Here is a 12413-nt window from a genome sequence, read left to right on the forward strand (position 1 = left end):
TTCCCTCAGACGCTCCCACGGCTGCTCCCACCGATGCCCCGACGCCAGCTCCTACGCCGTCCCCAGTCTGGGTGTCAGCCACCACGAGCCGCTACACGCAAGTCGCTGCGAACGACAAGGTTGTCTGCTTGCTCATGGACGGCAACAACCAGCTCGACTGCACTACGTCGCAAACGCTGCCTCTTCAACTGTCTTCTCGCGGGTCGGGCAAGACGCTTCTTGCTGTCGGCGGGGACTGGATCGTGCAATACGACGTCGGCCCCAAAGACTTTTACCTCCAGTCGATCTCGTTGTCTCAGCCAATCAAAGAGAAAGCGGATCTGAACCCTGTTTCCCAAATCTCGACCGACGGCACGTACATTTGCGCAAAGTCGGGCACCAGCGTCAAATGCGGCCCCCTCCGGCTCCAGAACGGTAACCGCGTCTGGAAGACCACCACCAGCAACCTCCTGTCCACGGCCATGGCCGCCAACAGCGCGACGATGTACGGGCTCAGCAGTCAGAACAACTTGCATCGCGCCACCGTCGCCGGCATCACGAACGGCACCGTGTCGTGGCTCCAAGTGACGGGGGCGCCAAAGTTCAGCAAAATTGCGTACGACGGCAAGCGCGTGTGCGGTATCAAGACGCCGGGCAATTCGATCGTCTGTACGATCAGCGATCTTGCGTCCCAGACACCGACGACATGGTCATCACCGCTGCCCGAGAACTCCTGGTCGAGCCTCGCCCTCAGCAACAACCAGATCTACGCGGTCACCTCGGCGTCCGTTGTCAAAAGAATCGCGGCTCCGATCCAGTAGATTGTTGATGGATGCAAATCGAGTGAAAACATGCTTTGTTACCGATTTTCGGACTGGTGTAGACGTGCTATAAAAGGTGGTCTCGAGGCTTTTCGCCGCGAGACGTCGCGGCTCGTCTCCGTGGCATTTTGGAATTGCACGTGCTGTGGGTTATCCGTATAGTGTCCGGATACGGCGTCTAGCCAAAGTCGAGGCCATCGTGCGCTCCTCGCGCTCGAGATTGTCGCAGTCGACGTGCTTCTGAACAGATCGGCTTTACAACTCACAGCGCATAGACCCACGAAGTAAAAAGCAACGGCCTCTACCGCTACGGCGCCCATGCCTGCGACCGACGTCAGCTCGTACAAGTAGGCATGACCCAGCACACCGGAGCGACAACTCCATGAGGCTCTTTTGCACCGGTATGCGCCTATTCCAAGGTACTAGCACCGGCGCGCGAGGGCTGCGACGTTGCTCAAAATGTTCCTGGTACCATCGGTCGTGCTTGGTGGTAGCGGTCCTCGAAGCGGCACTCGCATGCTGCATGAGAACCAGGGGTAGCTATTCTTCACCCCTGATGAGGACGCAGCGATTCTTGTCGTCCGTAAGACTCTGCTCGGTAAACGAGTATCCTGCACTGCAGGAATGCGTGATGAAAGAAAGACCTCTGCCACCGTTGAGAGGACACCAGCTAGCGATCGACCTACCGTGTGACGCGGAGTCGTGCGACCGAGGCCCTCGAGCGCAAATTGGAGAATCAGTAGTACTCAAGGTTGCTCTAATTCTCTTGTGAAAATGCTTCGAGGTGTTGCGTGCCGCCTTCGTCAATTTCGTTTTTACACGACGGCGTCCACGCGGAAATGGGTCATTTTCCGAGTGCCACGTCATGCCGATCAAGTTTTGAAGCTTTTTACTTCCCATATTACCCCATCGTATACCCCATCGTGAATATCACATCTCTAGCCTACGAGTACGAGCGCTTGGCGATGACACGTGAGACAACACCATTGCGAGTAAGGACCGCCTTCCCGAGCTGCGACTAGTATAACAGCGGCGCGCTCTGAGGTGTCGTTGCACGTGTACTTAGGATATTTGCATTGTCAAATTGTCAGAGGGTACTATTATATAGACGGACATGGCGCGACCGACAGCAGCAGCAAGGACGCGACGCGCACACCCAACATCGCGTACGACTGGTGCCATGCCTTCTAAACCAACCGGATATCACCTACTTTGAACTAGGGAGTCATGAGATACCGTGATGAGCCACACCGACTGCAGCCATCAATCGGTGTCCCCGTCAACACGAGCTACGTACCAGTGTTCACACCAAAGAGATATCAAAGAAGCAATACGTGCCGATGGCAATGGTAAGGCAAGCTCGGGTCGTTTTTGAGGCAGAAGCCCCAGCAGTGCAAGGGTGAGCCCGGTGCCAGCTGTTTCGTCTTGTCGAGAGCAGGTTTCAAAATGACGCCGTGTCTCTCGAAGGTGACCTCGGCACCGGCGGCACAGACAGCGACGGTGGTGTCGCCCAGCGCCAGTACTTGGCGGCGGCGGGCGGGACGACGTCGTCGCTCAAGGCACACATCCCTTGAAGCGCGTGCAGTCGTCGCTCCCAAAGGCATTCTTGCGCACACCGTACATGTCAGGTTAGTGATGCAAGAGAGTGCAATTATTTCGGCCTCGTGCATGTCGAGCAGGAGACGATCCAGCGCAGCGGAGAATACATGCGAGCGATGACGACCGCGTTTACGTCCGCAGTTGCTTGGCGGACCATGGCATCCGCTCCAGAAGCGCCTGTGCAAACGTCGTCCAGAGCTGGTTCGCAAACCGCTCGCTCGCGACGCAGTGGTGGAGGAGACGCACGAGCATCAGCAGCGTCAAAAGCTCGACTAATTCATGCACCCAGACACTCGGTGAGATGGACGTGACGTAGAAAGAGTGTCGTACCACGCGCCAGACGCGAACGGGCGCGCACACGATCGCGTTTACGTTGAGTTTGAGGCCCTTGGGCGCGCGCGGCCAATGTTGGTGTGTGTCGAGGGCGAGAAGCTGCGCTCGTTGGCAAATCAAGTGGAGAGTTAAGGCGACGTTGAGCAAAAGGTTCGGGGCTGGCTGCCGTGTTCAAGCAGCAGGACATCATGCGTAAGGTGTTGAAGCATAGTCTCGACACGTAGATAGTGTTAGCCAGCGTCTCTCCAGCGTAGAACAGTAGAACAGTAGCAAGAGCCGTCATATCTAGAACGATAGCCTAGCCAACGGAGCCAGTTGGCTCCTCACTTGCCCTCCACTAATCTACCTCATCCTCTTCGGGTAAGTCGGACTCCTTCCTCTCCGCGGGGTTCCGCCCCTTTCAACATAAGGTGCCCGAGACTGTATGCGTCAGGCTCGATGCCGTGAGATGCCGCGCGCGCTCCGAACACGATGCGGCGATCGCGTAGCCTCTTCTGCCGCATCGCCCATGCCTCTGGCTTGTCTTCGTGTCGACTTGGAATTGCACTTGCTGTCGATATCTGGATATTATCCGGTTTTTATCCGGATAATATCCAGATATGCCGCCAAAGGACCCGCGCCAGCCGTATTATACAAGTCGAGGCCATCGTCCGCACATTTCGCACCAGCCCGAGGATCTCACTCTCAGCGTCTGTTTCGGCAGATAGACGACATAACTCTCAACACGTCGACGTCTGGCTCAAGTGCAATGACCTTTTTTCCGCAACGGCGCCTGCGCCCTCGTAGGGCAAGGGATTCTACGCGATCTCGGAGCTGCTACAGATGGAGACAGCGATTTCGGTCGTCGGGGAGCAGGACATCAAGGCGCGACAACGTGCTCTTTTCTTGCGCTCGTCCATGAAACGCTGCCGATAATTGTAAAAGCTTGACGAGCTAGTTCAAAGGTCTCCAAACCTCCAAAAGCCCTATACCCCAGCGCTTCAAGCAAGCGGCGACGTGCCAAAGGTCATGCATTAGCAGTCCTGGGACGCGTCCCGCGCGCCAGCGGTGCACGTACCGGGCCAACTTGCTGGACGTACAACGCTCGAACAACGTCGAAGCCGCCAAGCCCGTTGTTTTCATCGTCTACTATAAAACGGCAGTCAGTTTGGCCGCGACGATCTATCGCTTCCTGCAATCTACCAAGCGACCTCGGGTTGAGTGCGGTGTTGACGCTCTCGCTGCGTATTGGCGCTGCCTCGCCGCCGGCATCAACTTTTTCACCGTAACGTTAGAGCCAACAAACAAGGTTTCTTGTCACAGAAACCGAAGAAGAGACCGAAATGCACTGCATTACCGGTAACTAGTGCGTGGGAGAAACAACGCTTACATCGTCTTGGGCGCGCCAATCATTTGAACCGAGCCCGCTTCGTCAACGGCATAGATCAAGTCGCTGCTGAGCGCGAGGCTGATCCACGTGCGACCAGCAAGCGGCTCGGACCACGTAATGCGCTTCTCCGAGAGCGGACTGATGCTGCACTGGATCTCCTTGAACAAGGCCGTGATACCGCAGACGCGCGTGCCATCGAACGCAATGTGCGAGAAGCCAGGGCTCTTGACATCGGTCCACTTGACTTCGCCGGACGCGATCTCGGCCGTCGCGCCGACATGCAAGTTGTGGACTTCGTCGAGGGCATAGAGCGTCGACGCACCGGCATGGAAGGCCAAGTAATGCTTGGCCGCCTCCTGGTGCTTCCACTTCTGCTGACCAAACTTGTCCGTGTACGGAAGGCACTTCATGTAGATATAGCTTGTGTCCTTCTGCTCGCGGGCGCAAAAGATGTCACCGTCGGTCGCAACGTGCGAACCAAAGTTGACCGAGACATCGACCGAAGTGTTGTTCTTGATGTCCGAGATGACGGCGTTGCCCTTCGCGTAGCTGTACTCGACGAGCGAGTTGCCACCAACTGCGATCATGGACCACTCGCCATTGCGCTTAACCCACTTGGTCGTCGTCGACGGCGCCATGGCGCAGGCCACCTGCTTGGCCGTGTCGAGGAGGCAGACGTAGTCGTTGTCGGCGGCCACTTGCTTGCCATCACGCGCCACTTCGACCCACGTCGTCGGGGCCGGCTTCATGGTCGGTGTGGCCGACGTCGGCTTGGGCGTTGGAGCCGTGGGCTCCGGAGTGGTCGAAGGCGTCGGCGTCGTGGGCGTCGGAGCGGCCGAGGGTGTCGGCGTCGTGGGCTCCGGAGCGGCCGAAGGTGTCGGGGTCGTCGGCGTCGGAGTCGTGGGGCTGACAACTGGCAAATCACCGCACGCAGCATCGGAGGCGTATACAGCGACCGCAGCAACGAGCGCGGCGAGAGGAAGGCGAAGGACCATGGCGGTGCAAATTTCAGAGTGAGGTCGAAGCTCCAAGTGCCGAGCTTCTGCACTGCTCGTATTGCAGCAACCCCGGAAGCCTACACCTGATAGTGGCTGAAACGGTGAACACACGGCTGGTACCAACTTGCGACGAGTGGATGTCCTGTTTACATTTGCACAAACATGCGATGCAGCCTTTATGGCTTCATCCAGCTGGTTGTCATTCCTCCCTGCGACTAGCGTTGCATTATTTCAAGGAGAAGAAAACAATCACCGCTGTTTTGGACACCGATTGACGCATGCGACGGACATGTGCACACTCTATCAGCAGTGTTTTGCGATCTTTACTTCTACTGCAGTGCATCATTTGTCCTAGAATCCACGCTTGATGGATTGCCTGAATTCTCTGGCGTGTTTTTACATGTTCATGCGGGCTCACAGGCACTTGGGTTCAATAGTGCCTATATGCCCGAATCGTGATCTTGGTGAGAGATGGGCCGTTCGAGTACAGTACTCTGTAGTTTTGAAACTACAAGTCGACGTGACGAGCAACAAACTGCATTTGAATCCTTATCGTTGCCATGCTATCAGATAGGCTATCAGATGCATCGCGAGCACTCACAGTAGTTCTCGGGCCGTGAAATGCGGTCAACATGGGTCATACCTATCCTGTCTTCTTGCACGATCACTGTCGAGCGTTCCAGTCGTCTATGCCGACGTCGCGGCAATCGATCAGCGATAGCTATGTTCAAGTGCCGACAGCGCACTCTGTGTCCAAAGCACTACAGTCAAGCTCGACGACTGGCGGCGCGTCAGGGCAGTAGACCATCGTCAGGCGGTAAGATTGCAACGGCAACGGGTGACATCGATTGTCCCCCCAGTCGCCGGTGACCGGGTCGTGCTGCGCATGATAAAGACCAAGGGTGCTCCACTTGGCCTGCGTTGTTGGGTGCAAAGAGTGACTACATGAAGATAACGGCAATGATGTTTGATTTGGATGTTTTTCTGCAGGCACTGATGGCCAGGCGGCGGCCAAGATCTCCAAGTACTCACAATTTGTATTTGACGGGTACCCGGTCTGCAGCATCACGACCAACATCAATATCGCGCGCTCGGCTGGCGCACTCTTTTTGGAGCCGACGTCGTCGATACCGCTGCCTAAGACCCACTAGCCTCGCGCGCGCAACGACCGCATCCACAGCATCCATGGCACGACGGACACTCTGGGCGATGAGTGCCCGGAACCAGTAGGCGACTCTATGTAGCATGTATAGCATTGGACTAATGACCACAATGTATGCTTTGCTGTGAACGCATTATTTCGTCTGTGCTGGTGTGGTGGGAAAGCTGCATCGTGGACGCGCGTTTTACCTCCATGTTGCGATATGCATCAACTTGAAATATTCTATAAATTAATATGATCGAGCTCAGCGTTACGGACGATCCCAATCGCGTCAAGATTGCAGAGTGTAAGCTAGGCGTAGCAGAAGCATCTCTGTCGTACCGTGCGTGTGCTGCGAAAGAATCGCATGCGTTCCGCAAACACCGACGCGTGCGATAACGATGGATGTAAGTATGAACGCGGAAGCGGCTGGAACGTTGACAAAGCTTGCAGAATCACCATACAATTTCACTGCTATAAAATAGAAATCGAATGCCATTTATTTGATGCGCTTGATTGGTTCATTTTCGGTATTTTTAACCAATGATGACCGCTGGAGCGCGACTGCCAGCAGCACTGGGCATCGCATCGCCCGAATCGCGTTTCAAAACGGAATCGCCCATACTTGGCACATCAATACACAACACTTTGGGGAGCACGAAATGCTACTTTGTGTCGGCGGGCGAGCTGTAAAGCTACAGCAATGACTGAAACTGTTAATAATGGCACTAACCATATATAGGCACATAAAGCCGCATATAACCGCACGTCATACTGTAGGCCCTTGGCTCGTCCAGCGCGTCGTTTTGCCCCATCGGCGCCGCGCTCCAAAGGTGCACTTGCATACAAACCTGCTATATTGATCTAGATAGGTCGTAATGCTCTTTTGGTTCCCGCATGTGTTATCTCGATGGCCATGGTCCACGTGGCTTGGCCAAATGAAGCCGCGTTCATCTCGCGCGATCGTTTTGTTTAGGACACACCACTTGGTTGCCTCGTCTTCTGCCGATGCACGGCGCACTGCTCTACCTCATGCTCGATTGGTAGCTTTGCTCATGGTGCTTGCACCTCGTCCCGCTCGAAAAATCACCGCCATCCCGACGATACGCACGCCATCGTTGGCATCTTGAACTGTTATTGCTCATCGGAGAAATGAACTGTCCTCTGATAATGCTTCCACCCCAAGGACCATTGCAACACCTTGGCGACGGTGGCGCGACTCGCATCCGACGGTGGCGCGACTCGCATCCGACGGCTTTCCCAGCGTCCAAGGCTGCAGCCGAGTCGATTGCTGGCCCACACAACGATGGCACCCTCGATACGCTGCATTGATTGTCCAATCCGTTGCAAAGACTCGGAGTGGCCACGACGACGACGCCGCCACCACGTCACAGGGCAGACCTCGAACGCTGTGGCCTCTGGTGCTGCCACGTACTACCTCTATCAATGCATACTCAAACAAAAAGGTTTTTGAGATGTGCTTGTATCGAGGGGGTCAACCAGCCAACCAAACGCGAGGCTGCAGCTCGATCCAATGGCATTGCAGCCAATCCTCAAGTAGCTTCGATGGCCGCCAAGAAGCAGCAGACGACGCAGAAGCGCAAGTAGGTCCACCGACCCGCCATGACCGCGTAGCTCACGATGGCCTAGGCTCGACGCGCCCGCGCCGGTCTCCAAGAAGGGCAAGTACGAAGCCATCGCGGCCAAGTCCAAGAAGGCGGCCAAGGTCGTCGTGCCCGAGTCCGAGTCGGAAGATGAGCCCATGGCCAGCGAGAACGAGGAAGAGGTCTCGGAAGACGAGCAGGATGTCGATGAAGACGACGATGACGAAGACGACGACGACGACAACTACGACGACGATGCGACGCCCAAGGGCTTCTCGGACGGTAACGCCAAGTGGCTCAAGCCCAAGGTAACCACCACTACCACATGCGAACGCAGGCAGCTCATGCTACGATAGAACGCTGGCAGCGACGACGAGGATGAAGACTCGGACGACGAGCACATGACCGAGTTTGAGCGCAAGGCCGCGCGCCTCGCAGCCAAGGAGGCCCAGGACGAGGAGGACGCCGAGGAAGAGATGCAGCTCAACCTCGCCAACCAGGGCAAGTACGAGCTCCCGGACGAAGACGACGAGGACGACGACGAGGCCGGCGGTCTTGACGCGTCGGACGTCTACCAGCGCATCAAGGACGTCATTGAAGTCCTGGCGCACTTCAAGGAGCGCCGCGAGGCCCATCGCAGCCGCTCCGAGTACATTGACCAGCTCACGACCGACATGGCGTCGTACTTTGGCTACAACCGCGACCTCATGGTGCTCTTCATGCAGATGTTCTCGCCCGCCGAGACGCTCGAGTTCATCGAGGCCAACGAGCAGCCGCGCCCGCTCGTCATCCGTGCCAACACGCTCAAGACGCGCCGGCGCGACCTCGCCCAGGCGCTCATCCAGCGCGGTGTGAACCTCGACCCGCTCGCCAAGTGGTCCAAGGTCGGCCTCAAGATCTACGACTCGCCGGTCCCGATCGGTGCGACGCCCGAGTACCTCTCCGGCCACTACATGCTCCAGTCGGCGTCGTCGTTCGGCCCGGTGCTGGCGCTCGCGCCCGAAGCCAACGAGCGCATCCTCGACATGTGCTGCGCGCCGGGCGGCAAGACCACGTACGTGGCCCAGCTCATGCGCAACTCGGGCACGCTCATCGCGAACGACCTGAAGAAGAACCGCCTCAAGGCCACGGTGGCCAATCTCCACCGCCTCGGCGTCAAGAACTGCGCCGTCTCCAACTACGACGGCCGCAAGCTCCCGAGCGTCTTCACCGGCTTTGACCGCGTCCTCCTCGATGCGCCGTGCACGGGCATGGGCGTCATTGCGCGCGACCCGTCCATCAAGACGCAGAAGACGGAGAAGGACGTCTTCCGCCTCTCGCACCTCCAGAAGGAACTCATTCTCGCGGCCATCGACGCCGTCGACGCCAAGAGCGCGTCCGGCGGCATCATTGTCTACTCGACGTGCTCGGTCATGGTCGAAGAGAACGAAGCGGTTGTCGAGTACGCGCTCAAGAAGCGCGCGGTCAAGCTCGTCGACTGCGGCCTCGACCACGGCAAGCCCGGCTTCACCCGCTACCAGCAGCAGCGCTTCCACCCGAGCATGACGCTCACGCGCCGCTTCTACCCGCACGTGCACAACATGGACGGCTTCTACGTGGCCAAGTTCAAGAAGTACGCGAACGCCAAGCCGGACGACGGCTCGGACGACGACGACAACAAGGACGAGTACGACTCGGACAACGAGTCCAAGGTGCTCTCCAAGCGCCAGAAGCGCCAGCTCGAGAAGGCCAACAAGAAGGCGGCCGATGCCGTCGACGCGTCGGTCGTTGAAGAAGACAGCGACGACGAGATCGCGGGTGAGGCCAGCGAGGACGAAGCTGAGGAAGAAGCTGAGGAAGACGAGGCTGTCGAAGAAGAAGCCTCGGAGGAGGAAGAAGCCGAAGAGGAAGAGGCCTCGGAGGAGGAAGAAGAGGAGCCCGTCGTGGAAGCCAAGCCCGTCAAGAAGCAGCAAAAGACGGCCACGAAGCCGGCCGCCAAGCCCGCCGCCAAGCCCGCCGCCAAGCCCGCGGCCAAGCCCGCGGCGCCTGCGGTCAAGAAGGTCCAGGGCAAGAACCAGCCGGTGGGCAAGGGCAACAAGCCCGGCAAGCCGACGGCCTTGAACCCCAAGGCCAAGCAGGCCCGCTTCATGGCCAACAAGTTTGCCGAGGCGCGCCTGAAGAAGAAGGCCAAGAAGTAAACCAATGCATTATTTTCCCATGTTAATCCATAGAATTTCTCCTTATATACACCGCCTCCGCCGTGTCTTGCACGACCCATCGTCCGTGGCGCTCACCCGCCAACCCAACCTCTGGTCGAAACCGGGCCAGCGCTGCAGACACACCGCCGCCGACACTACAACCATCGCCAGCGCAACATCCGCGCAGACGTAAGCCAAGGTCTTGGAGGCTTCATCGCCATGCGCGTCGTTCAGTGGCCCGCGTGCGAGAGGCATCCCTTGATCCGTGGTGCGGAGCTAAGATACAATTGCCAGCGTCTGATTCGCCAATCCTTTGACTTCGAACTTCGTATAGAACTTCGACCCATGGCGGCAAGGTCGCGTCCTCTGACAATGGTCACACAGACAACGGTTGCCCTTGGTGGTGGCGACGACTGCAAGTAGTGAGATACCGACATGGATATCGTCTACTAGTGTGTGGACTGCAACATTGTGGTACACACGGTGCATCGAGAGCAGATAATTTACACATCGTCGTTCTACACCTACCCCTACGCATTCTTGGGGCGGGGCTTTTGGAACTGCTTCTTCATCGCGGCCATCTGCGCCTCGCGCTCCTTGATGGCAGCGAGACGACGGGCGTTCGCGGCTTCCGCAGCGTCATCCAGTCGGCCTCGTGCGTCTTGGTCCACGGGTCCGGCTTGCAAAAGCTCGCGCCAAAAGCGAGGACGTCGGCCACCTGCCGCTTCGGGAGCGCGTCCGCGTCCGTCGCCGTCACCGGCTCGCTGCTGCTGCTGCTGCTGCTGGAGCTGCTTGCGCCTGCGCGTAGGCGAGCTCCAGCTCGATCTCAGCCTCCATGTCAATGTCGTCGGCCGGCGACGCTTCGTCCGCCTCAACGTCGTCTTGCTCGACAGCCGCGTCCGCATCGTCTTGCTCGGCATCTTTATCTTCGTCGTCTGACGTCTCGGAGCTCATGGCCGCATCCTCCGGCTCATCAACGTCCTCGTCCGATGTCTCGGAGCTTAACTCGGCGTCCGCGACCGGCACTTCAACCTCGGCTTCAACCGTGTCGTCGTCGTCATTGGCCGCGTCGTCGATGGCATCCGCCGAGGCCTCCTCTTCGTCGCTCTTGGCTTCGTCGTCCGAGGTCTCAGAGCTCAGGTGACCGTCGTCCTCGTTGGCGTCTTCCTTGTCCGACGGTGGGGCCTCGGCAACGACCGTAGTCGCCACGGGAGCCTTCGACGCCACGATCGAGACGACGCCATCGTCGTCAAAGAGCATGCGCTTGCCCTTGTAGCGCTTGGACTTCTTTAGCTCCATTGCCGGCGCTTCGTCGTCTTGGGCGGGGCAAAGGCGCGCTCACGCTCGGCGAGTACCTCGGCCTTGGCGACCTCGTCGTTGGTCCACACCGCCTGCAGCCGCTGCATAAAGTCGGGCTTGGCCGGCTCGACGCGCAGTCGCTTGCCCTTCCACTTGGTGTTGTGGTACGCCTTGACAAAGGCGTCGACGGTTGCAGTCTCGGCGGCCGCATCGCCAGAGGCCGATGCGATCTGCAGGTAGGCAAAGTCGTTGGCCGCCGAGTTGGCCATGAGCTGGACGTCGTCGATGCGCAGGTCGGCGTTGCCGGCGAGGAGGCGCTCGAAGCGCGAGACAAGCTCGGCCTTGGTCACATCCTCGGGCAGCCGCCCCACGTAGAGCCGCTGGACCATGGCAATCCAAACTTGACTGGAGCTTACCGAGTACACGGCCAAAGTGCGAATCAACCGGCACGCACTTTATCGAGCCTCGCAGGTCCATGGACCGGGTGACGCTCAATACAGTAGGGGGTGCAGCTGAAACAGAACCCATTTGTATCGAAACTCGACGTTTCTTGTTTGAGGGTACCCGGAGCGTATAAATGGACCCCCTCCCCACTTTAACGCGTGGATTTGGCGTTAAAGACCATGGAGGCGGTCGTGCGCAAGCTGGCGCACCCGATCGAGGAGATCCGCGTCCGTGCCCTCCACACGATCGAGAGCAAGGTCAGCCATGGGCTCTGGCCGGCGCCGTCGGCGCTCCCGCAGGCGCTCCGGCCATGCTCGCAGACAGCCTGCCCGCCCTCGCCATCGACTACCCACAGGCCGCGACCCTCCTCCAGCAGCTCGACGTCCCGGCGCCGGCCATGCGACCGCGCGCGACGATAAGTAGCACGGCGCTAGCGCCAGCTCAACCTCGAGAAGTCCTCCAGGAGGCTCCAGCGCTGGCCGAGCCGCCGACCGACACGGCGCGTGGCTGGACGTTCCCGCCGGTCGCGGTCTCCGAGGCCGACGACAAGCTGCTCTTCGAGCTCGAGGTGAAGCTCAAGCTCCAGGCGCGGCCCATGGATGTGCTAGGTGTCGTGCGGCGGCTGCGAGACACGGCGATCATCGACTTT

The 12413-nt window shown here is 58.6% G+C and overlaps 5 protein-coding genes across 5 annotated transcripts; 3 read left to right on the forward strand and 2 right to left on the reverse strand.

Moving 5' to 3' along the window:
* Positions 1-77: 77 nt before the first annotated feature.
* Positions 78-800, forward strand: SPRG_16143 (hypothetical protein; the record flags this gene model as incomplete). The annotated part of the gene is made up of 1 exon (XM_012355493.1): positions 78-800. The coding sequence occupies exon 1, from the start codon at positions 135-137 to the stop codon at positions 798-800; it is 666 nt and encodes a 221-aa protein (XP_012210883.1). The 5' UTR covers positions 78-134.
* A 1728-nt stretch (positions 801-2528) lies between these two features.
* Positions 2529-2781, reverse strand: SPRG_21692 (hypothetical protein; the record flags this gene model as incomplete). The annotated part of the gene is made up of 2 exons (XM_012355494.1): positions 2529-2671; positions 2730-2781. Coding segments are annotated over 2 exons (195 nt in total), but the record flags the coding sequence as incomplete, so codon positions are not given.
* A 375-nt stretch (positions 2782-3156) lies between these two features.
* Positions 3157-3471, forward strand: SPRG_21693 (hypothetical protein; the record flags this gene model as incomplete). The annotated part of the gene is made up of 1 exon (XM_012355495.1): positions 3157-3471. A coding segment is annotated over one exon (315 nt), but the record flags the coding sequence as incomplete, so codon positions are not given.
* A 4320-nt stretch (positions 3472-7791) lies between these two features.
* On the forward strand, positions 7792-10077 carry SPRG_16144 (hypothetical protein). Its single transcript, XM_012355496.1, has 3 exons — positions 7792-7844; positions 7891-8152; positions 8201-10077. Exons 1-3 carry the CDS (start codon positions 7807-7809, stop codon positions 10019-10021), a joined length of 2121 nt encoding a protein of 706 aa, XP_012210886.1. The 5' UTR covers positions 7792-7806; the 3' UTR covers positions 10022-10077.
* Positions 10078-10774: 697 nt separating this feature from the next.
* Positions 10775-11715, reverse strand: SPRG_16145 (hypothetical protein; the record flags this gene model as incomplete). The annotated part of the gene is made up of 2 exons (XM_012355497.1): positions 11364-11715; positions 10775-11328 (listed from the first exon to the last, which is right to left on the reverse strand). The coding sequence occupies exons 1-2, from the start codon at positions 11707-11709 to the stop codon at positions 10775-10777; spliced, it is 900 nt and encodes a 299-aa protein (XP_012210887.1). The 5' UTR covers positions 11710-11715.
* Positions 11716-12413: the final 698 nt, after the last annotated feature.

The sequence above is a fragment of the Saprolegnia parasitica genome, assembly GCF_000151545.1.
Source record: "Saprolegnia parasitica CBS 223.65 unplaced genomic scaffold supercont2.252, whole genome shotgun sequence".
Taxonomy (NCBI): Eukaryota; Oomycota; class Saprolegniomycetes; order Saprolegniales; family Saprolegniaceae; genus Saprolegnia; species Saprolegnia parasitica.